The 27,667-nt window shown below is 39.9% G+C and overlaps 1 protein-coding gene across 3 annotated transcripts in view; it reads right to left on the bottom strand.

The window, feature by feature from the left end:
- INPP5F (inositol polyphosphate-5-phosphatase F) overlaps positions 1–27,667 on the bottom strand; it is a 78,073-nt gene that overhangs the window by 26,018 nt on the left and 24,388 nt on the right. For all 3 annotated transcript variants that reach the window (XR_014308755.1, XM_082720282.1, XM_082720283.1), the window contains exons 3-9: positions 14,070–14,206; positions 5,450–5,578; positions 5,056–5,223; positions 4,897–4,953; positions 2,223–2,421; positions 1,497–1,676; positions 548–615 (exon numbers count right to left, since the gene is read on the bottom strand). Coding sequence is in view for 2 of the 3 variants with exons in the window: in XM_082720282.1 (XP_082576408.1) it covers positions 548–615; positions 1,497–1,676; positions 2,223–2,421; positions 4,897–4,953; positions 5,056–5,223; positions 5,450–5,578; positions 14,070–14,206 (938 nt within the window). In the remaining variant the exon portion in view is untranslated. The remainder of the gene's footprint in view (positions 1–547; positions 616–1,496; positions 1,677–2,222; positions 2,422–4,896; positions 4,954–5,055; positions 5,224–5,449; positions 5,579–14,069; positions 14,207–27,667) is intronic.

Genomic DNA, 27,667 nt, shown 5'->3' with positions numbered 1-27,667 from the left:
CTGTTAGAAAAATGCATCCTATAGCATTACACATTCAGACTGGTCATTGCTGATGGGTAAGACTTACTGATTATTCTATAGGAATCTCATCTGAAATCTAGTCATCTTATTGAACTTGGAATTTTACTCAACAGTTTTCACTTGATTTTAGTCTATATGATCACATTCCTACATATGAATATGTAAGAAAGATGGGCAGAGAAAAAAGACATTGAGAGATACATATCAAGTTATCTTCTGGAGGTGGGACTATAGTTGTACTGAGAGATGCCTTTCATTTCTTACTCTAGATAATTTCTGGCCTGTGGTAACTAACTGACAGACTGATCTCTTAGCTAAAAACAGTCTAAAGTAGCTGATTCAGTGATAATTCTTCTTAAGGAATATTGAAAATACTCTTAGTTTATGTGTTCTTCAACTTCATGACAAGATGCCATTTTGCTTAATTAGGAATAGTACATTGTTATTTTCATGAAATTTAAAGAAACAGATATATAATCATGGCTGAATATGAAGGAACATTTTATTACTACAGATCAAAGCCCACCTGTTTTTTGTAAATTTTCAGTTGTTCTTCGAAATGGGCACAGAAATAGGCAACAGTGTCCTTTTCACCTACAAAGAAGTGATACAAAATCTATTTTTCCTTCTAATGTTTGAGACAGAAATTAGTGTCTATTCCATCTTTAATTTTACGTTTCAATAATTTATTGACAACCAAATATAACTAAGATGGTCCAAAACCACTATTTTAAAATAAAATGCAAAGCCAAAGATCCTAGATTCCTTTTTTCCCAATCAGACTGAACTGAACTACGCTGGAAGTACACACTGTGAAACTAGGACCTTTATTGTTCATGCATCCGGCCTATTGTTAGAAAGAGCTCCATGTAATTTATAGTAAGAGACTAAAAACTGAAGGTCTACTGGATTCTCACAAAAATATACTAAGTTTTGAGAGAAAATATTCTGTGAACAATTTTCAAAATCAACCTCATTGAGTAATCTGATTAGACTGACAACATGACTTAGCTATTTCTGTGCTACAGTTAAAATACTGGAAGAAGTTAAATCCTCAGTATTTAAAACAAAAACAAACCTTTCACAGTGAGACATCTGAGTAAAGGCATCTTATCTATTTTTTGTAGATGCCATCTTCAGATATTTCCTACTTTTATAATACTGGCTATGTTTACCCTTTACCAAAAGTAAGCATTTAAGAAAGTATTCTCCAAGGAAACAATGGTTTAAAATCTGTGAAACAAGCTAATTTTACTCTATTGCTAGGGAATTTTTTCATTGTTAAATAACTTACTTAGATTATCAACAATCACTATTATTCCTGCAAATACTATATCACTACTAAATTTCACACAGTTTTATTATTTTAACTGAAGTACCAAGCCCAGCAAATCAAAACCCATAAAATAACTAATATTTTAAAAAATATTCTCTCTGAAATCATCACTTGCAAACCGAGTAACTGACAAGCTTACTTTTGTCCAGCCGGGGTCGTGGATTATATCGATACCCAACCTGGCTCCAAAAGACAGGCACGGAGCCTCGTGTTTGAATAAAGGACAAAGTATGATTATGAACATGAATTAACTGCTCAGTTTCCACATAATTCGCCACATTCCCATTTTTATCCACTCCTCTCCGTTTGTAACGCATTCCTAAAAGACAATTAAAACAGAAAACAGCAACGTAAAGAAATGATTTAGTCTGATCAGATATGCTCCTTAACCAAGGACGTCTTTTAGGATAGCTTAAAGGATCTCATGTGCAACCAGCAGGCAGAACAGTAACAACTTCCCCCAAACTCATAACGATATGCATCATTGTTTTTTAAAAGTTGAAGCGAAGATACTTTCTGTGAACTGAAAGGGAAGGGTTTTCCCAAGGGTGCTAGCACTCAGGAAGGATTTATTACCATGATCCAGGCTGTCAGTGGGAACAATGGTATTTAGAAGCACATCCCAAGTGACTCTCTTCTCTTCTCCATATATATACCTCCTTTTCTTTCTGCTTTTGTTAACTCTCCCCCATGCACCTCCCTCCAGAAATTGGTCCCCAATTACATCACACTATTTAGAGTCACTGAGCACTTTGAAGCCAATTATGTTTCCAAATCCATTATTGTCATTAGCATTTCAACACATCTGCAGCTTTACCATTCTCATCTAAATTTCACTTGCACACGATTTCTGCCCTCTACTCACCTGCTCTGTGCCTACTTCGGCGTGAAATGAGAGCCACTAGAAATCGTGGGTGAATGTCATCTACACAGGTGGACTCCTGAGGGGGGGTCTCTGGGCTGCTTTTCTCATCATCAGATGATTCATTATAATTAACCACCAGTTCTTCAATCTGCACGAAACCTTGGATAATGGGGATAATCCAGAAGTCCACCTCTGGTGTCTGAAAACAATATGAGCATCATATTGCTTCCCTCTGTACAGCACAGCTGCTCCCTTAAACCCATACAGAAGCTAGCACGTATTTGTGAGTTTACCAGAAGGAGAAACCTTCTATTTTTTAACCATGTCTCCTGCATATTGGAGGATGGCAGGAAGGAAGGAGGGAGGAGGACAAAGGGGAGAGCCTTTCCTTGTCTCTGTGGTGACCAGTTCAAAAAGAGCTGCCTGACGGGGGCCTGGCTGACTTGGTTGATAGAGCACATGACTCTTGATTGCAGGGTCGTGAGTTCGAGCCCACTGTTGGGTATAGAGATTTCTTTAAAAAAAAAAAAAAAAAAAAAGCTGCCTGAGAGGGCCCCCAACATAGACACCACACTGCCTGGGTACCAAACTCAAGCTCTACCACTTACTCACTCACTCAGGTAAATCACTTAACCTCACCGTGCCTCAATGTCCTGCTTTGAGAAAGAGGAGAGACCATTACCTCATTAGACTGTGTAGAAGAATAAATGTAAAAAGGGTTTGGCTTAGCTCCTGCCTTATCATTAAGTATTTAACAAATGTAGGGATTGTGATTATTCCCCTTGGCACAGAAACAGACGAACAAACAAAAACCAACATAGAGGTTGATTCTTAACTCCCCATTGCATCAAGGCTTTAATAAAATACAACCAACTCTGATCACCTTGTTATAAGCAAAGACTGACTCTGTTTTCTAGTTTAGAAAAAAAACTTGCCTTGCCAAGCTAAAATCCACATAGCAAATGAATCAAAACAAAACAAAAAATCCTTCCACGAGTATCTTATTTTACCAAGTCACCCAACATAATTAGGAGTATATTAATTACACTTAGACACATCTGCTTCTGTGCTTTTCAGGCTAAGAATACTTGAATTTCCCAGCTGACTGTGTGCAGGGACAGTAAAGGTAAAAATTGCTCTAGGCAGCTGCTCTTGCTCTTTCTCTCACATCTCCACAACCGTATCCAGCCTTAGCCTTGGCATGACCTTCAAACCTACCTCATTGTTCACAGCCACATAAGCCAGGACCTGTCCCACGGTTATGTTTTGTTTTACGGAGCACGCAGATAGGGTCTTAGGAAGGTGGTTAGAATTGAAAATAGTGAAGTGCCTATTTGCATTCATTATTCTTACCACCATCCTCATTGTTTGTGTTTTTGTTCCAGCAATCATGCAAAACTCTTGACAGGAAAAGAGAAATGTACACTGCCAAATGCACCTCGACTACAAGTCATCGGTTTTAATGGTAATTCCAAGTGTCTGACAAAAACTCTGCCAAACATATTAGAACTCAGTATGTCAGCAAACGGCAAAAATTCGCATTATAGTCACCTTTCTTTTTCTCCCCATCACTGAATTTCTGTGGTCATAGTTTGGTCAGCCTCATAAAAAGAGCTGAGAACATTTTCAAGCCTCATTCTGAAGAGAGGCATGGTAGATATCTAGTGGTAGACACTGCTCAAGTTCAAAATCATTTATACTAACCACTGCCAAGGGGGAGAGGAAGAAAGGAGAAAAAGGGGTTGAAATTTTCGAAAAGTTAATGAAAAGACAATATGTTACCCATTCACCTATTTGCCTACTTTGTGTCCAGAACAGTAACTAGCACCCAGCAAGCCTTCCATACATATTTGTGGACTGAGTGAATGAATTGTCCTTGGACGGTCTTAACTCTGAAATACGGGACAAAGTAAAGGAACAAAGTAATCACTGACCTGGAAGGAACCTCAAGCAATAATCTCACATATTCCCTATCTTCCCAGATTCATATACTGGCAGGACTGGAACGTCCTTTGAGATTGGTCTCCTCCAATTCCCCGATGACACAGAAAAGTTAAATGGCTGCTATCATTAAAGGAAATTTGGGCTTCAACATTTCCAATGAGTACAAAAAAAACCTGTCTTTCATAGGAACCCTATGGACATTAGTCCCACAGCCTTAAATTACTACTATCCTACAGGAACCTGTTAAAAAGCTAGGCCTTTGGCTAGGCAGTGGAGTTGTGAATTGCCTTAAATGATGCCTGGGCTTTCCTAGCTAAATGATTCCCATTCTAGAGGGGAAAACATTTTGTGAGATTTTTTAGTTAAAACAAAACAAAGCTTTTAAAAGTAGGCTGCACACCCACTCAAACTCCCAACCCTGAGATCAAGAGCACATGGCCTTGTGAGCCTGGTGGAGTTGAGCCACCAGGGCACCCTATTTTAGTGAGTTGTTTTTGGTTTGTTTGTTTGTTTGTTTAGTTTTTTAAAAAATTTTAATAAACATATAATGTATTTTTAGCCCCAGGGGTACAGGTTGTGAATCGCCAGGTTTACACACTTCACAGCACTCACAACAGCACACACATCCCTCAATGTCCATTTTAGTGAGATTGTTAATTCATCTTAATACAATTGAAAAATATTTGCTTCATAACTATAACTATAGGATATTTTTGAAACCATTACTCACACCAATCTCAGTAAGATCTTGTATCATATATTTATTCCAAAAAAATCGGTCATCAACCTGGAAAAGGCAGAGAATAGTTCAGAAACATGTAGTCTGAGTTTTCCTACAGAAGCCAAACAGGTCCATAAATTGTTCCACTCTGAGCTATGAGAGAAGTACCTTTTGCCAGAGGGGACGGGGATCCTTCTCCCCGGTGCTTTGCCTCTGCACCGAATTGGTCAGGTCATAGGTCAAGCTATAGTAAAAGGACTCTGAGTCCATGAACATCTTTAGCAACTCCTCAAGTAATCTCCTCTCCAACTTCTCCTTTTCTTTACTTTCCTTAACCTGTAAGAAATTCAGCTACTAATTACCACAGGAATTCAAATGTGCAGCAGCATGTGGATAATATCCAACTTCCTAGGAGACAAGGGAAAATGATCCCAAGGACCACGCACAGACAGTGCTTTCATAGGATAAGCAGTTTGAAAACAAATTTACAGGGGAGAAAATTACCCTTCGATTTAAAACTAATCAAAGATGAATTCCAAGCCCATATCAATTAAACTCTTACTTTCTTTTTATTAGGAGCAGACACATTGGTTTTAATATGTGTAAAGGTCTTCAGTAGAAACTTTGAGTCATCGGGAGATGGTACAATCTTCTCTGGTTTGTTAATTCCAAAATGGTGCTTCTTACAGAGCTAAATAATTAGGAAGAGAAGAAAATTGTTATTTGTATCGGCTTGTTAAATGTTCAGGTATGAGTGCAGAAGGGGCTGCTACTGCTCATGCACTTTGGTCAAAAGAAAACCTCAAGGCTTATTAGTAAAGTGACCAAGTAGCGAGTTGATCGTAGAAAGCACAGCTCTGGTTTCAAGGATTAGAAAGTTACAGTAAAGGATAAGCAAAGAATAAAGGACAGGATATCCTTAGGATTTAGGGGTGGGAAATTCAGGTTAAGGTCATAATTACAGTAAATTCTTATCAAATACAACTGAAGAAAAAGATCTCTGGTTGTTAATGCTCTAAAAATTGGCATCTAAGACTAAAACTATTGCAAAATACACATTTGCTATGCTCCAGGGGCATTACTTTCCAGCCATCTGTGCTAAACATTCATTCATGCTGGTTAACTGAGTGTTTTGGTCAAGAAGATGTCAAGAGTCTGTTCTACTGGGAATCTTAAAAGCTGGACATGTCAACCACTCTCTCTCCACCTATCCTCACACACACGAATAGAATCAGCATGAAAACATACTCTTTGGGACCACAGATTAAATTTGAAGAAGCTGTAAGCAGAGGCTGCAGGAAATGTGCGGTCCAGCTGACAAAGTTGAGGAAGAGGGTGGGAACGTATTACGAGAAGGGCACAGAGGTTTAAAGAAGGCTACCTGGTTAGAGTCAAGGGTCTTACAAATAACTTCATACAGCTCAACATACAAAGCAAATATTCTGAAAGATACATAAAGATTCTATTATCCATATGCAAACTAATTCCATTTTTTCAACACACTGGTTGTATTACTACACTAAGCAGTAGGCTCTCATTGAGAACAAACAGTTAATGCCCATTATAAGTGGTGTCTTACTAAATAATGATTATTAGATGATAAAGAGGATTAAAAAAAAAACCTTAACGAGAAGAGCAAAAGATAGTCCAAACTTTGATCTTATATTGAATAAAAAGGGTAAAGGCATGCCTGTTCTATCAAATTTGGAAGTGGACAATTCTGTCAATCATCTCTCAATAAAGCTGAGGGGAAACTGGAAGTGGAAACTGAGAATCGGGCTGTATTCAGACATAATGGAATCTTGCAGATCTTATGCCTTTTCAAGATTATGGCTACCAAACCCTCTCCTCCCCTGAGTTCTGCAACCTGATTACAACTTGGTGCTGCTCCTGCTCTACCAGTGAACACAAGGGGACTGAAGATGAGTCACTCACAGCCGTCCTGCCAAAACTGAGCTCATGGTTTCCCAAAAAGTAAGCAAAACTAACAGGATCTCAAGTTGACAGGGAAGGCGAGAAGCACTGAGCAAAAGGACACTGCTCCAGCATCTTCTCCCCACCTTGCACGGGACACTCCCATCAGCACAGAAACACGCGGATGTAGCTCTCCTCTTACACCTTCACTTGACGCCTCCTCCTCTGCCAGCTAGCGTCGTGCTAGCGTGGTAGTCCTCTGTACCCCCACTGCCCCCAACCTCCTGCTGCTCCCCCATACACTGCTACCTTCACTGTGACCAATGACCTCCCCTTTGCTAAGCACAAGGGTAGAATCTTGGCCCTTATCTTAACCTCTCACTTAGCATCTGACACAGTTCGTTACTCCCTCATCCTCTCTGATACACTGTACACCTGGCTTTCACCGCTCTCCCTTACCTCTTTTACTGGTTCCTTTCCAACCATTTGACTTCTTAATGTCTTGGCCACCAGGAGGTTCAGTTCTTGACCCTCTTCTCTATCTACATTCTCTCCCTCAGTGATTTCATCCCATATCATGGATTCGGATATCTTCCATATGCCAGCTTCTCCTTCCTAAATGGGTATTTCCAGCTCAGCCCTCTCCCAAAATTCTAGACTCACAAATCCCAACATTTCTGTTTGAATTTCCACCAGGCATCTCAAAATCAACATGTCCAAAACCAGATGTTCATCTTCCTTCCACTGCCTTTACGCCCCCCACCCCCACCACTTTCTGCCCCTTGCTCACTCTGGCGCATCTACACTGGCCTCTTGGCTGCTCCTCAACACGTCGGGAACACTTCCACCTTGGGGACTTTGTCCTAGCTGTCTTCTTCCCAGACCTCCTACCACCATCTCCACCCCAGGCACTCCCCCCCATCACCCTTACTCTGCCCAGCTTTTATTTCCCAGAGCATATATTACTTCCCAACATACTACATAATTACTATCCTGATGTTTATGATCTGTCCTCCCCCTATTATAATGGAAGCTCTGTAAGGCAGACGTGCTTGTTTTGTGGACTCCTGTATCTCTAGTGCCTTCGTAGCACCTGGCAAGGAGGTCTCAAGAAATATTTGTTAAATGAATGAATCATCTCTGATGCTAAAATATAAATGGTAACCTCCAGATTCATATGCGGGGCATGCATGTAAGTAGTCCCGTGAAAAGGTCACTCCCCATCTTCCATGAATATCTCCTACACACCCCCATCTTTGATGGCGCAGAATTATTAGGGCAGTAGAGAAGCAGGTTTGTTTTTTTTTTTAAGATCTTATTTATTTATTTGAGAGGCAGAGAGAAAGCGAGAGAGCACGAGCAGCAAGGAAAGGGAGAAGCAGGCTTCCCACTGAGCAGGGAGCCTGGCATGGGGCTTGATCCCAGGACCCTGGGATCATGACCTGAGTCAAAGGCAGACACTTAACCAAATGAGCCACCCAGGAGCCCCAGGAAGCAGTTTTAAAAAGAGGCTCTCCTATTAGTCCCCTGCCCCTGCTTGCAACACTGAACAACTGTGGGTTAGCAATTTTTATATAAAATGTTACTAATTATCTAGCCATATTAATAACACTCTTAACAAAATTGAAAACATGCCCAAACTACTTATAAACTGTTGCAATTTTAATTTCTAAAACGTTTGTCAGACATAGTTATTCCTTAAGAGTATTCAAGCTAGGGGCGCCTGGATGGATCAGTGGGTTAAGCCTCTGCTTTCGGCTCAGGTCATGATCTCAAGGTCCTGGGATCAAGCCCTGCATCAGGCTCTCTGCTCAGCAGGGAGCCTGCTTCCCCCCTCTCTCTGCCTGCCTCTCTACTTCTGATCTTTCTCTCTGTCAAATAAATAAATAAAATCTTAAAAAAAAAAAAAAAGAGTATTCAAGCTAGCAAAATTTCCCCCAGGAATGTTTTGAAGCCCATGCTCAAGACCTAGCTATTCTAAAGTAACCTTGTTGCAGCACATCTCATCTGTACCCAGGCGATGCTCCCTCTCAGAAGTCCCTTTTTCTTTGCAAAGCTAGTTTCCTGCTGCGTCCCTCTAGGACCAGGACTTTCCCTTCATTCATCCCCCTCTCCTCTGTTCCTACCGTCTTCTAACACTGTTAGAGTTTTAATCCATTCCTCGACTCTAGAATCTCCTATGAGTTAGCAGGGTACAAACACTTGTGAGAACGTGGTCTGGTTGGGGTAGGTCAAAGAGTGAAAGCCCAATGGGACCACTCAGGCAAAGTAAAATAAGGACCACCTCAACTCCAAAGAGTATACATCTTGTCTCTAAGAACAGGACACTGACAATCACTGCTGTGGTCTCTTTCTCTGGTCCCCACAACTTTGGCTCTTCCCCCTCCTCTGACTGATCCTTCTCAGTTTTCTTTGTTGGCCTCTCTTTCTGTCTCTAAAGACAGTGGCGTTTCCCAATGTTCTGCCCTTAGCTCTCTTCCCCTTCATGCAGTCTAGAAAACATTTTCTTTCTCATTTTAACAGTGGCTGGTATGTTTAACTACACATTTCTAACGCCACTCTTTAGCTGAGTTCATGATATAAAAATGTAACATCTCCCAGCTACTGACACACTAGTCCCTCAAATTCAGCATCCCCAAAACTGATCAACATTTGTTTCCCAAATCGTTTTTCCTTTGGTTGCCCCACCTCACTAACGGCACTAACTACTGGACCCCTTTGGCAAGAAACCAAGTGACCATTTTCCATTATTTTCCCCTAGTAGCTCTCTATCAACCCCAACTACCTCATGCTGATTGCTAGAGTGTTCACTATCTGTTGCCCAGAGCAGTATTTCTCAAGGCAGATGCTACTACATAACAGACAGGAGAATTCTTTATTCATGATTATCCCACACTGAGCAGACAACCTAACAAGCTTCCTCTCCTAAGATAGGGAGTCACACTCCAGCATTAGACCCCCAAGTACCCTTTTTAAGTTCCCTGTACCCCGTTTAAGTTCCCTTTACTGTGCAGTGGCCAAATCTCTTGCTCCCACTACCTCATTCCAGACCCAGAACCCAGGAGGCCTAGGGTCTCAGTTCAATCTACCACCCATGTATGGTCCATGATGCTGCTTCTCTCTAGGCCTGGAAAGGTCTTTTTATTTATTTTTTTCTTTCTCTTTCTTTAAAAGAAAGAAAGAAAGAAAGCCCATTCCTAGGCTTGGAACACAGCCCAATCCCAATATCCATTGACTTCCTTATCTATAACACCCAAATCTAAAAATCTCTGAAACCTGCAAGTTTATTTTTTAAGTTTGTTACAAAATTCATTTAATGGCCAAATATGGCCTGAACAAACATGAGACCACTGACGGTCATCCTTTATATCCCTTAGTATGAATATTCCTATACTTCTTCAGGAAATATGAATGCGTCGTATGACAGCGTAATGCCCAGACTCACTGGGTGTAGACAGAATATTTGAAATGGACTTTTGAAAACCCTCAAATGCTGAATTCTAAGATAAATAAGGCCCCCAATTTTTCAGATAAGGACTGTGATCTGTATAGCAGAACACAAACTCACAGTACCATCTTAATCTGGAAGTCTATTTCTGTCTCTTAAAACCAATTTTTCTAAATAGAGATTTAAATTTACTTTAAACAATAAACATTTTAGAATCTTAAATGCAGTTACCTTTAGAAAGGTATAAGTTATCATTTTTTAAAGGGTTACATTTTTTTTTAAGTAGGCTACCATTTTTTTCATAAGTATTTTTTATAATCACCCAATGTTCATCCCAACAAGTACATTCCTTAATCCTAAAAGGGTTAAATTTAGTCCTACTGAAAAACAAGGATAGAGAAAATAACTTCTTGGGATCACATCCAGTCCAAAGATGCTTTGTTTAGACAGAGCTCTTGGGATTACAACATGCAGTGCTCTGATAGTGGGATCATCTTCCCCTTTCCAGAGGCCCAGTCAGTTCTGTGCAGTGTGCTTAGGTCCTTACAACTTTGATACACACAATCTCAAAAAGAAAACCACCACCATGAGCCCCATGATGCTCCCTTAGTTTTTCTATTAGTCTAGGAGCTTATGTTTTACAACCAAGATTAAGGGACGTTGCTGCTGATGTTTAAAAAAAGGAAAATAATTTTTTTTTCCTTTAAAAGCTGATATCTATATTCATCTGGAGCTAAAATTTTTTTTTTTTTAATTTGACAGAGATCACAAGTAGGCAGAGAGGCAGGCAGAGAGAGAGAGGAGGAAGCAGGCTCCCCGCGGAGCAGAGAGCCTGATGTGGGGCTCGATCCCAGGACCCTGAGATCATGACCTGAGCCGAAGGCAGAGGCTTTAACCCACTGAGCCATCCAGGAGCTAAGATTTTAAACAGACATATAAAGGGAAATCAAATGTGGAAAATGATGCAGTTATCTATTAGGGCAATGAGATACAGCAAATAAGATATGCAGACGGGACAGTAGCCTATAAAACTTTAAAGGATGTTTTCTCAAAAGAAAGAACATCTATGTTCTCATCTCTTTGAACGCCACAGATTGTTCATAACCTTGTATAGATCTTTTTTTTTTTTTTTTAAATGCTATACTGCTTTGAAAAGCAGTCTGGCAGTTCCTCAAAAGGTTAAACACAGAGTTACCATACAACCCAGGAATTCCTCTCCTAGGTGGATGCCCTAGCAGGAGGCGAAAACAAATGCCCACCAAAAACTTGTGCATGAATGTTCACGGAATGATTCATCACAGCCAAAAAGTGAAAACAATCAACTATCCATGAACTGATGAATGGAGAGAGAAAATGCAACAGATCCACACAGTGGGATGAAAAGGAATTAAATATGCTATATACCAACGACCAGCACACACTTTGAAACACTGTGCTAAATAAAACGAAGCCAGTCACAAAAGGACACACATTATAGGACTCCATTTATGAGATATGTTCCGAAGAGGCAAATTTAGAGAGGCAGAAAGCAGATCAGAGGTTGCCTAGGACTGATGGAGCTGGAGTGTGGAGAGAAATGAGGAATGACTGCCAATGAGGTTTGAACCCAACCGGGTTTCTCCGTGGAGAACATAGGCGCATATGTTCTAAACCGATTATGGTGAGAGTCACAAAACTGAATATACTGAAAGCCACTGAATTATAAGCTGCAAATGGGTAAACTGTGTAGTATGTGAATTGTTTCTTTCTTTTTTTTTTTTTTTGAATTGTTTCTTTTTTAAATTGGCAAACAAGCCTTATACTTGAGGTAAAAAGGCAATCGAGGCAGAAAACTAGAAAAATCTATTAATTCTAGTCTCTCTAATAAAATTGCTTCTGCTCCAATTACAGAAGACAGATGAGGCCCTAGCAAATCTGAGGACAGTGACCACACTAAAGAGCCTGAGGGCCCTGCTGGGCAAGGGTGAGAACACTGGAAGTGATACACAGGCAGCCAAATTAGAAAGATGTAGAATGAAATGTAAGACTTGGTTTTGTTTAAAAACATCTTTTCATGTGCATACGTTTTTCATTTTGTCAGCAAAGCCATCCAAAGACATCGATAACAAATTTATTGGCTCAGTAAACTAACGGAAATTTTGCTTGTCTGTCTGTTCTTTCCTATAATAAAATGCAAACAAAACCACAGAGACCTGCTTTTAATAGGCCTAACTGCTACCGAAGTTATTTGTCTCTGGGTCAGCAATAATGAATAATGTTCTGGCTCAAGTACCAATAAAGGGGAATAAGAAGTACTCTAATCTTTTTTTTGATTCCTGTAATAAAGAGACTATCAGGGTCCTCTTAAATAAGTGTTTTTTAAAGATTTATTTGAGAGAGCGAGAGCACAATGTGGGGAGGGGCACTGGGAGAGGGGAAGCAGACTCTCCACTGAGCCGGAAGCTGGCTGCCGGACCAAGACCCTGGGGCTGTTTCCTGAGCTGAAGGCAGAGCCCTAACTGACTGAGCCATGCAGGTGCCTCTTAAATTCTTTTCAACGTTGGTTTCTTAAAATTAGATTGTCAAACTACCAGTAAAATCTGAAGCATAAAAACAGCTATATTTTTATTTATTTTTTAAAACTGTCTCTAAACTGTCTGTCTCTAAATTTCGACCCCAAGAGCCCGGCCTGGAAAAACATGTATTGAACTGTGGGGTGGTGGCTGCTATGCTACCTGTTACCCGCTCTTTACGTAACAACGAGGCAGCTCAGAAAGAATGATCCAGGACCAGACAGCCTGAGTCCAGGTCCAGACCCCACCGTTTGGCAGCTGGGACTTAACTCTTGCCAAGCCTCCTTCCTTCATCTGTACAGCCTGGATCCAACAGTGCTCACCTCATAGAGTGGTCCGAGCGGCTCAGTTGGCTGAGCAGCCGACCCTTGGTGTCAACTCAAGTCATGATCCTAGGGTCATGGGATCGAGCCTCACACTGGGCTCCCTGCTCAGTGTGGAGTCTGCTTGAGATTCGCTTTCTCTCCCTCCGTACCACCCCCATGCTTGTTCTCTCTCTAAAATAAATAAATAATTCTTTAAAAAATAAATAAATAAAAGGATCGTAGGACTAGGGCAGAGTGATGATACTCCTAGATGCCAATATCCACACCAATAGCAAACATGATACAACTCCCTTCGTGGGTTACTTCTACAAGGTGGCAGTACAGTGTGGTAAAAAAAAAAAAAAAAAAAAAAATACTAGCCCTGGGAAATCTCATTATTTTGGACTTAAGTCCCTCTATTATAGGCTTGATTTCCTCCTGAAAAATTAAAAGACTGCACTAGGTTGGTGGTTTCTTTCTTTAAAACAACAGCAACAAACAAAAAAACTTTTAAAAATTACAAAAGAAATATACGCTTGAAAATTTTCAAGAAATAGAGATAAAAGGCATATAGAGTAAGTTAAATTTCACCTTCTTGACTACCCCTCCTCTCCCCCAAATTAGGAGTTTTCAAACTGTACTATGCAGAGTCCTAGGGCTCCCCAGAAGCAGAAGGTGGCTTTCCAGTAGAGGCCACGTGGGCAGGGACCCAAAGATCCCCCCGTCCCGCCCGCCACCTCAACCAAAGCAGCTCAGCTTTTATGTATCTGATATACTGGATTTCACAGATTTTGAAACAAAGTTTCTACTACTAAAGTGAAGTTTGAAAAACAAGGACTAAATTACTTCAAAAATATCATCCAGCTCTATAATTATGATTTTGGCCTAATTAAACCAAATACTCATATTTGTTATTATATTTATACCAAGTTTCCATAAAATTTCCTTAGACTTCCACCTTACCTCTAGCTCAAGATCCTGAGGTTCCATCTCAGAAAGGGACAGCACAGCAATTTTGGTAATTTTACACACCTCATGGTCTCCAGGAAGTTTGCCCACCAATGCTTTCTGCCGAATTAAAATAAGCCACCATGGAAGATCTGAAAGAGAAACGTCACACCAATGTCTGGTATCCATAAAGGACCACTATCCTGGCAAGCTGAAGATGAATAATCTAACATAATACACATTAGAGATAACCCTTTAAAGTAAAGCACATGACAGATATATAAATGGCCCTCACATGTGAAGATATGTTCAATCTCACTTAAATTAGAGAGCTGTGAACTAAAATACAGTGATACCATTTTCGTCCATCAGACTGGGGGGAAATATGGAGATATGACAGCACATTCGTTAACAAGGCTGTGGGGACACAGGCAATGTCATACAGTGTTGGTAGGAATAAAAGTAGAACTTTTCTGGAAGGAAATTAAGTAATACCTAGTAATAAAACATATACACTTACTTTTAACCTACTAATCCCACTCTTGAGAGTTTACCTTGAAGATACACAATCAACCTAAAAGTATGTACACTCAAGTCTATTCATTGCAGCAGTTTGTAATTACAAAATATTGGAAACAACCTGATTGTCCAGACATAGGAGAATGGCTCAGTAAACTAGGACACAGCCACTCTGTGGAGTACTATGCAGATACAGAAAAGAATGAGAGGCTTGGACTAGCAACTGACAAGGAATGATTCCTGGATATAGCACATGGATAAACTGTATACATTTACAGAACAAGGAGATAATAAAATCATATAAGAATTATATTATCGAATCAAAGCACAAAAGAGTATCTAGCATGTGCCACCCATTATGTAAGAAAGAAGATCTGAGGAGTGTCTGGGTGGTTCAGTCAGTTAAGCACTGGACTCTCAATTCCAGCTCAGGTCGTGATCTCAGGGCTCTGCGACTGAGCCCCAGGGTGGGGATGGAGGCCTCTGTGCTCACTGGGGAGTCTACTTGGGATTCCCTCTGCCCCTATCCCCCCATACAGGCTCTCTCTCTCTCTAAAATAAATAAATAAATCTTAAAAAAAAAAAAAGAAGAAGAAGATATGAGAAAATATGCATACATACATCTGCAAATTTACACAAAAAATAAGAGCAATAAATTAGAAGTTAATGAGACTGGTTACCTACAGAGGGTAGGCAGAAACAGGATAGAAGAAGGGGGATCAGGGAAAATGAGAGTTCTCTGAATATATCCTTCTGTATAGTTTCGACTCTTAGAACCATGGTGATGTTTCATATCTCCTCAAAAATAAAGAAACAGTTCCACAATGTGTTTGTGGGGCTGGGAAGGGGACTCAAAACAAAACGCAAACAGCAACTCAACTCTGCTTCGAATGGACAATGTTACTCTGGAAAACATGTGTTTTAAGGATAAAGACAAAAAGAATTATATATAATATTGTATGTATGGTATAACAGTGAATTTGTTGGAAGGGTATGATTTAGCAATTCCAAAACTACTTTAGGTGTACACTAGCACTGAGCAAATAATGTATGAGGACAATGGGCGGGGCGGGGGGGGGTAATGTGGTAAAACAAACTAAAGAAATCTTTAATAAATACAAGAAAGAAGGAAAGAAAACACCCAGAGGCCCAAGTGTCTTTCCAATCCACATTTTTACTTTTCACAAAGATTTTTAATTAAATGAGAAATGCTCTATGAAAGACAGCATGCAAATGTAATTTTTCAGTTTATGAAATTATACCCTTAAGAAATACTACCTAAAAAAAAAAAGAAATACTACCTAATTAGCACCAAAAAAAAAAAAAAATTGAAATAGCGTTTCACTAATTTCTTATGAAAAACCAGCATACATATTCACCATATGAAAAACATTCTTAAAAGAGATACATAGTATTTCAATTTCCCCCAAATATCAATCAACTCTCATTTTAGGGATCGTGCTTTGAAGATGTGCTTTAGGCATTTCATAAATGCAAGAGTTTGGAAGAGTTTCATAATTCTTTATAAAATAGGGTGGAAATTTACTCCGAAGTTTCAAGTTTTTTACAGGCCATTTCATTATTCATTATCATGAAACATTAGCCAAGGTCCTACCAAGGGCTAGGGAGTATTTCAGGCATGGATCAAGATCAGTTATCAACCACCTATCATATAATAAATCAAACACATAATAAATAAAGCATATAACATGATACTTATGCTTCAGAAGGGTAGGAATTAGCAACAAACAACATATGTTAAATGTCAATACATTTTGTTGAATAAAACAAAATAAAACCCTTACCATAGGTCTCCTAACCTCACAGGAATAATTTCTATTTTACACTGAACAAATTAGAGTGCTGGCAGTTACCCAGACAAGCCAACCCTAACGAAAACCTTTTCCTACTTTATGCCTTCTTGCTGAAGTTGACTTTGGATACATTTCATATTAACATTGCAAATTATAGTTTTAATAAATAACAGAAATGAATAACACAATGTGCATAAGCAAATGCAATAAATATCTTGCCAATAAACCATCTAATGGCACAGTGACAAAATATAAAAATATTAACCTTCTAACAGAGGTTTCACTCCATTCATAAACTCACTTGGGAAACCAAAAGGCATCATTTTTTCCCCCCAAAACACTGATACTGCCAATACTGAAATACAACTTACAAATTCAAATATACTTTAAAATGAAATATGCATGTTTTTAGAGTTTAGTTAGTTACGTCAACAGAAAAAAATGTGAAAAATTGAGGTGTTTTTAAAAAATATATACAGTATAGACTGAAGTTCAATAGATCTGGGAAGTTAGGATGAAGATTAAATCTGAGAAAATATAATGTACATGATCAAAAATGGAAAAAGAATCTGTAAAGAGCAGCCTTCCCTTTTCAGGGAGGCTTTAATGTTCTGGACTTTGAGGTCAGAATTCAGACTTAAATTTTAGCTCACCACTTATTATTTTTTTTAAAGGTCTTATTTAAAATGAGAGAGAGAGAGAGAGCGAGCATATGAGCAAACACAGGGGTAGAGGCAGAGGGAGAAGAGAATCCCAAGCCGACTCCACACTGAACGCAGACCTGATACGGGCTTGATCCCAGGATCCTGAGATCATGACCTGAGCCAAAACCAAGTCAGACACTTACCTGACTGAGCCACCCAGGTGCCCCTAACTCACTGCTTTTTTACCCTGTACTTGGCAGCACAATACTTGACTGACTTCTTGGTTTTCTCATCTGTGGAATGCGATAAAACTGCCTGCTGCAGAGAATAGCTATGAGGATCAAATAATTTTTGTGGTTGATGTGACTGTTAGTTAACGAATGTTTACCATCCTTTGGTAGCAAAACATCCTAGAAAGCTGGGTAAATAAAACAATGGGGGTACTGGTAGAGGAACCATCAAATGAATACCAGCGTAGAACAGAGCAGACAGAAACAGACCCACATAATATGGGCATCTAGTACATGATAAAGGGGTGGGAAGAGTGTATATCATGAATTAGTTTGGAACACATACTAAAGCATTTGTGGTTAAACAGGTTACCTGGAGTCTGCTTTGAAATAATTTAGCAGCTGGACTTTGAGGTCATTCAGGCGCTCTGGCAGGCTACTAATTCTTGAAATATATCAACACTATTCCAAACAGCTACCTATTCTCACTAGTGTTCAAAAAATGAATTGAAATTATCACAATGGAGGGGCACCTGTGTGGCTCAGACAGTTGAGCATCTGCCTTCTGCTCAGTTTGTGATCCCAGGGCCCTAGGCTTGACCCCCACATTGGGCTCCCTGCTGAGCAGGAAGCCTGCTTCTCCCTCTCCCACTCCCCCTGCTTATGCTCGGTTTCTCTATGTCAAATAAATGAATAAATAAGTTTTTAAAAATTCTCATAATGAAAAGAAAATGAAGATTTTTTGAAATGGACACAGAGTTATCTTCAGGCAAAATCAATGACTCTAGAAAATAAAGGAAAACCAAAAAACCTCATGGAAAACATGGAAAAACATCTATGCTATATTTATTTTGCTTTAGGTGAAACAGCACTTAACAACCGCAGAAACCTGGAAAGTCTGGTGAGAACGAGCATGTTAGTAACAGGATTAAATGACTCAAATATATGCTTTATAGTTCGAACTTCAAGACAACAAAAATGTGGAAGTAGGCACTAGTGTTTAGCAGTCCCAGGATGTGTCAGGCATAATGGTGTAATTAAATTTTTAAAAAGCACCAAGGCAGGCTATTGTATTAATTTATATCACCCACCAGGAAAAGAAAATTTTTTTGGCTCAATTAAGGCTGCCATGTTGCGATGCAGATGTGTGGGAGAACCAAGAGTCAAGGGTAACTTAGGCTAGCAAGGTCCTTTGGCATAATGACATTCTTTCACCCTTTTAAACACATTAACGGTGGAAGAAAAAGTCAGTCTTGTAACCCTGGCTTCTCCAGGAAGAGACAGACAAGGAATTCTAACTTCCCAGCAAGATAAGAAAAGTGAGAAGGAAGGCATTATCTTGAAAAGCATGACCAGTAGAGCAAAACAATAGTCCTGGAAAAGATTGAACTGCTCGCTCTAGACAAGAACTGACTCACTTAAAAGGGGACAAACCATTGTGGAATAAAGATTCTCATCAAAAAATTTTTTTCATCCAATTTCAGAAAAAACTGTTTTCAGAGAGACACTCATGACCTCACGTGGAGGAAGTATTCCATCTACATGTTTCTCAACATGTAGAGATCCTACATGTCATCCTTCTGACATAAAGAAAAGATCAGCATTTGATCCAAGGATAAGTGTCCAGCAATCCTTTTTATTTTTATTTATGTTAATTTTATGGGGAACATATGAATACATTCTATTTGCTTAAAAATGTGAATGCTAATGGATAAAACTAAAGTTCCATTTGACCATTATTCTCCATTCCATGGATATTCTTTAGATCAAATCCAAACTCCCAACTTTGTGAGAGCAATTAGTTACCATTTTTGGCATTAGTCCTTTGAATCCTACTTGAAAGCTTAAAGAGGACTTAAGAAAAAAAATTCCACTTTATTTTTCCTATGAAACATTCAGATGTATATTGATTTACCAAAAACTTTTCTTTGAGGATGAGCCACTGATGGGTATTCGGGGCTGCTGTTTATGCTTTTTCTTTTTAATGCAACACAGTTTTATCTAGTATTTCCAGAGTATTCAGCTCAGCTTCCTTTTGCATGTAGAGCTGATGTGCTTACTGACTATTTAATTAAAATATGTGATTACAATAATGAGTTAAACAGATACAAACATGTTTGGGATCAAACACAAGCCACCATGCACCAGCCAAGACCGGGGCTTCCTACGGGCTCCCCCACCAGCCAGCAGCTTTCAGCCTTCAGAGCAGCCAAGGCACCCACGAACAGACTTTGCAGAGAGGCAAACTAATTCCTTTAAATCTGCCAACTTATTTACACTTTCCATGGGTCTCCATCCCTTCTCACATCTCTGTGCTCCCATGGAGTGTCATTTATTTTTCGCCTGAAGAACTCTCTTTAGTACTTCTTTTTAGTGCAGATACTATTGGTAACAAGTTCTCTCGGTTTTAGTTTGTCTCAAAATGTCTTTATTTTCCTTAGATTTTAAAGGTACAGAATGCCAGACAGGCACTTTGACAATATTGTTCCACTATCTTTTGGCTTCCATTGTTTCTCTCAAGTTTCACTGATGCTTCTGAACTTAATGTGCACTTTTCCTTTGCCTGTTTTCAGGGTGTTTTCTTTGTCTTCAGTTTTCGTCAGTTTCATTATGAGGCACCAAAGTGTGTGTGTGTTTTTTTAATACTTTTCCCCTTGTGGTTCAAAGTACTTCTTAAAGCTGCGACTTGTAATCATAATTGGTTTTGGAAAATTCTTGGCTATTATCTCTTCAAATATTGCTTGTCTTTTGCTGTCAGAAACAGACTAATTTCTCTTGATCTCAGTTTTTTGAATGTATTAAGTCTCTTTAAATGATCCATTATATATTAACACACTATACATTATAAAAGAAGCTAATAATTGAGAAATCTTAATGGTTTATCTCAGGATAAATTATGTTCCAATTCAAGAGATCCTGTTTTGTTGCTTTTTTTTTTTTTTAACACAAATCTTTGGTAGGAATTTAAATTCAGTTTGATGTATGCATAAAAGCTACTTCATTGGGGTGCCTAGGTGGCTCAGATGGTCAAAACTCTGCTTTCAGGTCGGGTCATGATCCCAGGGTCTTGGCACTGAGCCCCACATCCAGCTCCCCACTCAGCAGGGAGTCTGCTTCTCCCTCTCCCTCTGGGACACTGCTCCCAGGTGCTCTCTTGGGCTCTTTCATACTCTCTCTCAAACCAATAAAAATTTTTAAAAAAAGTTTAAAACCTACTTCATTGATACACATTGCATAAGCTATTACATGGCCAATTACTACTTTTATATGAATATGAGCATGAATCTGTAGGGTAGGTATTATGCAAATTCATACCTGAATTTAAATTTCTAAAGATATGAATTCATGGTATATCTAATATAATGTTTTGTTTTTATATTTAAAGTCATTTCTGGGGCACCCGGCTGGCTCAGGCAGTAGAGCACACAACTCTTGATCTCAAGCTTATGAGTTCAAGCCCCACATTGGGCATAAAGTTCAGTAAATAAATAAGTAAATAAACAAATAAAGCCATTTCTGTTTTAAGCTATATTAGCAGAAATGCTTTTGCCCCTCCTAATAGAAATAGAGCACTATACATCCCTGAATATTTTCAGGAAGCCTCGTGCATCAAGTAAGTGGAGTTACAAATAATACTAACACTACCCCAGCACCATTTTTTTTAGTCAGGTACCTGGTAGCTAAAAGCACGTCATACTGGGCTTCTAATTCTCTTACCAACCAAAAAGCCAATCATTAATTTGTTAATCCTTCAGACATAGCAGTTATTTAGTATTTCTTGACTGGTTGCTCTGTTGCCTACTAAAGGTTCCCAAAGTCTGGGTTTACAGAACATTGACAATAACTCACAAGGAGAGTATCCAGGGCAGGAGGCTTGTTATAGACAAATGGTGGAATCAGAAGCATATTCAGGTCAGCTTACAATGCTTATGATGAATTTAAATCTCTAATAATGACTGGCCATAAGATGAAATAATCTCTTATACCCTTTTTTGTCTGTAATAATCTTAGAGAACTAGAAAAGTGAAAGTATCCTTGGGCAAAATGAATTTGTATATAAAAACATTTTCTATACAACTACAGCTTATCCTCCTTAAAGTGCTACGTTTTCTTACATTTTTTGAAAAACCTCAATGTGTTACATGTTTTCCTACCTACTAAGTATAATTACAGATAAGTTTATAAAGTATAATTGGTATTTTTTTTTAGATTTATTTATTTGAGAGAGAGAGAATAGGGGTGGGAGAGGAAGAGAGAGAATCTCAAGCAGAGAGATCGGTGCTGTGCACAGAGATTGATGCAGAGCTCAACCTCATGACCATAAGATCACGACCTGAGCCAGAATAAACAGTTGGATGTTCAACTGACTGCACCACCCAGGTGCCCCATATTGGTCTACCGTCTACCATCATGAAGATAAATTACTGTTGGAGAGATGACACAAGCATGCTTCAAGGTTGGAAGTCACCTACAAGAGGGGTCCTTAAGCCCACAGGCTGTAACCAACTTGAGAACCAAGTCAATTCAACCAGTAAACTGTATTTTCTGCTCTGGATGGCTGACATTGGCCCACATCTAAGTAAATGAGAACTTACTAGGTTTATCAAGATTTCTTTTCTTCAACAATTAGACCTGATAATAATTTGATTGCAACCTCTTCAGAAAGATAAAAAGTTCAAAAAGAATATGAGAGGAAATATAAGAAGCACCTTTGTAGGTGGTCCATACATACAGTCACTCTTACTGTAACAATCCTCTTCTTTTTCCAAAGCTAAAAACTTTTAATATCACCACCACAGAAATCACTGAGGAGAACTGGAGTTTAAGAACAGATGGGTCTGGGGATGCCGGGATTGCTCAATGGGTTAAGCAGCTGCCTTCGGCTCGGGTCATGATCCCAGGGTTCTGGGATCGAATCCCACATCGGGCTCCTTGCTAGGCAGGGAGCCTGCTTCTCCCTTTGCCTCTGCCTGCTGCTCTGCCTGTGATCATGCTCTCTCTCTCTCTCTCTCTCTCTAACAAATAAATAATTAAAATATTAAAAGAAAAAAAAGAACAAATGGATCTGTAACTGGAAACTGAAATGGTAGTAGAATAGCCTAAAAGGCACGCTGGCCCATCTCTAGAGAATCTCTCTGCCTGAAAATACACGTATCTGCCAATGACAGATGGGCTCAGCAACAAGAAGCTTCCTTGTGTGCCAGCCCTTACGAAAGCCCAGAGCTATGGGTCACAATCATGTGGCAAGTTCAAGGGTTGCCCCCGCCAGGAAGGTAGAACCATCTGCACCAAGGAGAATGGAATTCAGATTAGGGACAAGGGAGGCAATGGAAAATTCTGAAGTGTACAATAATGGAAGAGGCTGAAGGGAGCCAAGAGAGGTGGTAGGGGCCACTCAGCACCTATGTACCTGGGGAGAGAGTAAAAGGAGGCAGAAGGAAGCAGAAAAGAGCGAGGAAAGATGCCACTTAGCTGTCCAATTCCCAGACCCAAAGCCACTCATAAAACAGGTGCCCTAAACTACAAGTAAAGAGTCTTTTAAGCATTGGCCAGGAACCTAGTCACCAATGAAACTTTTACCTCCAAAATAAATAATTCTGAGATCCTCGTGAATAACAAAATGAATATAAAATGACTGGATTTGAATTACATTTTAAATCATTCCTATTTTGGCAGAAACATAGTGTCAGAAGTAATACTGCCTTTGAATACTTCCCTCAAAGCAACTTTAGTACGTGAAAAAAATCACCAGAAATTACCGAAAGAGAGAAGTGTTTAACTTTTTAATTAAGACAAAATCAGAAGTAATGACAACAGAATACATCAAAAGCTACTTTCTGATTTAAATGTTTTTAATGGCTTCATTGAGATATAATTTATAGGTGATAAAATTTACCCATTGTAAGTATACAACTCAAGGATTTTAAAAGATTTTTTATTTGTCAAAGAGAGAGAGAGCACACAAGCAGGGGGAACAACAGGCAGAGCAAGCAGTGGGAGAGAGAGAAGCGGACTTCCTGCTGAGCAGGGAGCCTGATGTGGGACTCAATTCCAGGACCTAATATCATGACCTGACTTGAAGGCAGATGCTTAACCGGCTGAGCCACCCAGGCATCCTACAACTTAACGATTTTAATACATGTATGGAGTTGTACAACCATTATTCCAATCCTTACGTGTTTGTAATAGTGAGTTGTAGGTAGACAATAAAACAACCTACTTCTCTCACAATGCAACCGTGAGCAATTATACTAGTATTTAAACATAAGAAGCCCTGCCAGGTTCTCTCCCTTTCCCTCCAATATCCTCAAAAACTGGGGTTTTCTAATGGCTTTTCAGGAAAGTATTGAAGCAAGGCTAGTAACCACTCATTCATCACTGAAGTATAAAAAATATTTTATGTCATTATCCCAGCAAAGTCTTCCCAGCAGACTAAAATCACACTTTGTAAACCATATGCATAATACATTCTACCATTTTAATGACTGAGACATCTTCACGACTTCAAGAGTGGAAAAACAGCAGATGGCAAGCACTATTTTAACAAATGAGAGCTACTTGGGTGAACGGTGTCTCTGAGTCTACAACACTTAGAGTAGTAACTCAGTCACCAAACCAAGAGCCTCTATTGCCAAATTAATCAAGATTTCTGACAGTTTTCAAACTACTTCTGAAAATATCACCGAATATATACTTTCGGTTTTTATGTTCTGATACTTCTTACCCTAATTGAGCTTATCTTCTTCTCAACCTTCAGAATAGATTTGAAAGAGTTTTTGTGACCCATTTAAAGTCTGCAGCCTAATGCAACCTTTTCATGGATATCTGAGTGAAGAAAACAGCAATCTCCCCAACATCCCAGAGAAAACATCAATCATGTAGGCCTTTGCAGGGCTGCTGACTCTGCCAAGAATCGTCTCTCCTCTCACTCTCTGCCCTTACCTTGGCCTTGTCCAGATTATCTCACTCATTTTTCAGGCCTGGACTCAGACATCACATCCTCAGGGATGCTGTCCATCCAGGACCCCCACTGCACCAGTCAGGGCCCTCTATCCCGTACTTACAGCATCCCACACTCTTCTTCAGAAGCCTAAGCCTAATGATCGCACAGTGTGATCGGGTAAGTAAGGTCGACCTCTTGAATCCAATCCTACACTCCTGGAAGCTTCAAGTTTTATTCACCCCACAGTCCCCTATTCACCCCACAGTCCCCATCACTGAGTGCAGACCCTGACATGCAGTAGGCATTCCATAATTATTTGTTAAAGTCATAAGTATTTGCTGAATATTTATGAATAGCACTGCTGTAGGCCAGCAGAGAGGGACACAGCCCCTGGCTCCCTGCAGCTTTTCCTTAGTAGGGGACGGGATAGGCGGCGACTAAGAGAAAAAAGGAAAACGAAAAATTAATGAGTAATTACAGTTGTGATGAGAATCTAACTATTATTCTTAAGTCCTCCTGGACCCGACAATGGATAAAATATGTTGATATTTCATGAAGCTTTTCTTTCATCTATTTAGCACATGACACGTTCCTTCTATTTTCTGTTCTTCATATTGATAAACCCCACTGATCAAACCAAAGTCAGACATTCAAATTGTGAAGAGACACTACATTACGCCCGAGCTTAAAGTCCACCTGCCCGCCAGAGAGGCCTTCCACATCCAAGGAAGGCTAATGGTTCTAAAAAGGTATTTCCTAGACACCAGGGTTAACAGAACAATTTTCTGGCAGAGCCTGCTAAAAGGAAGGGCAATTAAGAGCCATGGATGCAACTAAATAATACTTTAAAATTCTTCCGCCACACATTTTTTAAAAAGGGGTACATAGATTACGGAATATAACTTACCCTGATGCTAATATTTAACCACTAAAAACATGTCTTTTTATAATCCCCACCATGTAGTCTTTTAATGACATGTTAATATCATTAGTTTCAGCAATATTAACATTACTGGAAAAAACAATCTAAGTTCAAAATTTATTCAAAATTATATAGCCGGGACTTAAGTGGTTCTCTGGTAGAATATCTGACACCTCTAAGTGACCTTTAAAACTAAGGAGGGGATATTTATAGCCAACATCTTTTGAATGCTTCCTAGTACCAGAAACCATGCTAAGCACTTAAAGGAGTTTAATTAAATCTCACAATGATCATATCAAGGAGGTGTTAGCTTTGTCTTAGAGTGGGTGACTGGCCGTTCAGGTGAAGTAACCCGACCCAAGGCTACTATGTGATCTTCGAGTTTAGTCCAACTCTGGGGTTGGTGCCTCATCAGTGATATCTGGTGAATGGCCTATCTCACCGTGAAATAAAGGGAAAGAATTCTCTTTGGTACACTTTTTTAATAAGCATTCTAATAGACATTAAGTTTCTGTTATGGGCTGAACTGTCTTGCCAAAGTTCATATGCTGGAGTCCTAACCTTCAGTACCTCATAATGTGACTCTATTTTAGAGGCAGGGTCTTTAAAGAGGTAATTAAGTTAAAATGAGGTTATGGGGGGGTTCTCATTCAATGCAAGTGGTGTCCTTAGAAGAGGAAATCTGGACACAGATGCACTCAGAGAAAGGGCAGTGTGAACACAGTCAGGATGATGTAAAGACACAGGGAGAAGACAGCCATCTACAAGCCAAGGAGAAAGAAAGAAGAAACCTCTTGCCAACACCTTGATCTTGGACTTCTAGCCTCCAAACTGTGAGAAAATAAATTTCTGTTAAGTCCCCTAGTCTACGGGCCTTCACTAGGGCAGCCCTCACAAACTAATCCGGTACCTAAGTCATGCCTGCTTACATTCCACAGAGCTCAGAGTTCAGTGACAATCAGGAACGGTGGCATGGCTCACCCACGCCGCTGTTAGACTGTCAATGACAGCTGTTCAAATAAACTTATGTTCCCATCTCACTAGGCAAGAACAAAAATTCGTGCATTGAAATATGGAGAATAAGTAGGAGGGAAACAGGAGTGAGAAAGAGTTTAAGTACAGACACGTTATTTCCCCAACCTTTACCCCCAGAAGATAAGATGTTCCCAGGGGAGAATGCACTTGAAGTGACAGTGTTAGTTCTAGTCCATCCTGGGAGCGTATCTCCCACCAGCCAGGCCGAAGGTGTGACCAGAGCAGGAGTTTTAGTGGGGCTCAGGGAGGGAAGGGATGGGGATGAGGCATCCCAGGGCAGAGATGCAGGGAGCCAAGGGAGAAGGGGGAAGATGGATGCAGAAGGGCGGGGAGCTGGGGGCTGCGTGGAGGCGGAGTGACACACCGGGGTGTGGCTGCAGTTGTCTCTGGTGGGTGGTGGGTGAGGGAAGGAAGAGCAGCAGGGGGCCCAGAAAAGATGTTCCTTGGTTTCCTCCCCACTCCCTCTCTTAAGAGCCAAGCCTTAAAAGTGATGTGACAGGAGAAAAAAAAAAAAAAAAGTACAGCAATTACTTCTTCCTGCCTTTCTTATATTTTCTTTCTTCACCTCTCCCTTTTCCAAAACGTCCTGTAGACAGGAACCCCCACTGCTTATCACTTGCTCAGAGTCCAAACAAAGGCAAGCAGTGCCAGGAGGGAAAGCACGTGTAAACCAAGACTGACAGCAGGAGATGCCCATATTTACCACCTAAAATGACCAGACTTTTACTGTATCATAAATTCATCGATCAACAACTTATATTTGTTTGCTGTTTGTATGAAATGTTTGGGTTCTCTGCCAAGTCCAAGGCCTCCTGCTCTGACTGAAGAAGTAGACTTCTGGAGCATGGCTGAACTTTGTGAGCAGGGAATGCCCTTGGCCCAGACAGGCCGCTAAGAATCTCTGTCCCGAGGAGTCTGAACTAGACTCACTGCTCAGTCCTTGACGGCTAGGCAGGCTCCTGTTAGGGGCTTGAGGGTTGAGGGTACCATGCAAGAGCAGAAATTTTGTCTTATAATATACAGAAACAGAAAGCCAAGAGTAGAAAAATAAAGGAAATATATAGGAGAAGTGATGCTTAGAGACTACCCGCCCAAAAATGTAATCTCAGACACCATAAGGCATCCACTTCTTGGTTTTGGTCCCTTGGGTTCCTAATAAAACTCTGTTTTGTGTATGCAGATACACATAATTGCAACCAAAAGAGCCTTGATAAAATGGTGGTAATTTATTAAGTACCTTCCGGTATATTATCTCATTTAGACTCCTAATACTGCAGGGGAAAAAAGAGAGCAGTTATTTTTACTCTAGTTTTACAGCTTTCAAAGTAGAGGCTCACAGGCATCGTGGCCCCAGTGAATCAGCTTTTGGGAAGCCCACTCTGATGTTCACTCTTAGGTTGGCTACGTGACTTCCTTTGGCCAGTGGAGTATTAGCAAGCTCAGTGACACAAGTCGAGGCTTGATAAAACTCTGCACACTGGGACTGGTCTTCTTGGTACCCAGCCC

This window comes from Mustela nivalis, assembly GCF_964662115.1.
Source record: "Mustela nivalis genome assembly, chromosome: 2".
NCBI lineage: Eukaryota > Metazoa > Chordata > Mammalia > Carnivora > Mustelidae > Mustela > Mustela nivalis.
Note: the sequence above shows the minus strand (reverse complement) of the source record. Positions and strands in the feature narration are given on the sequence as shown.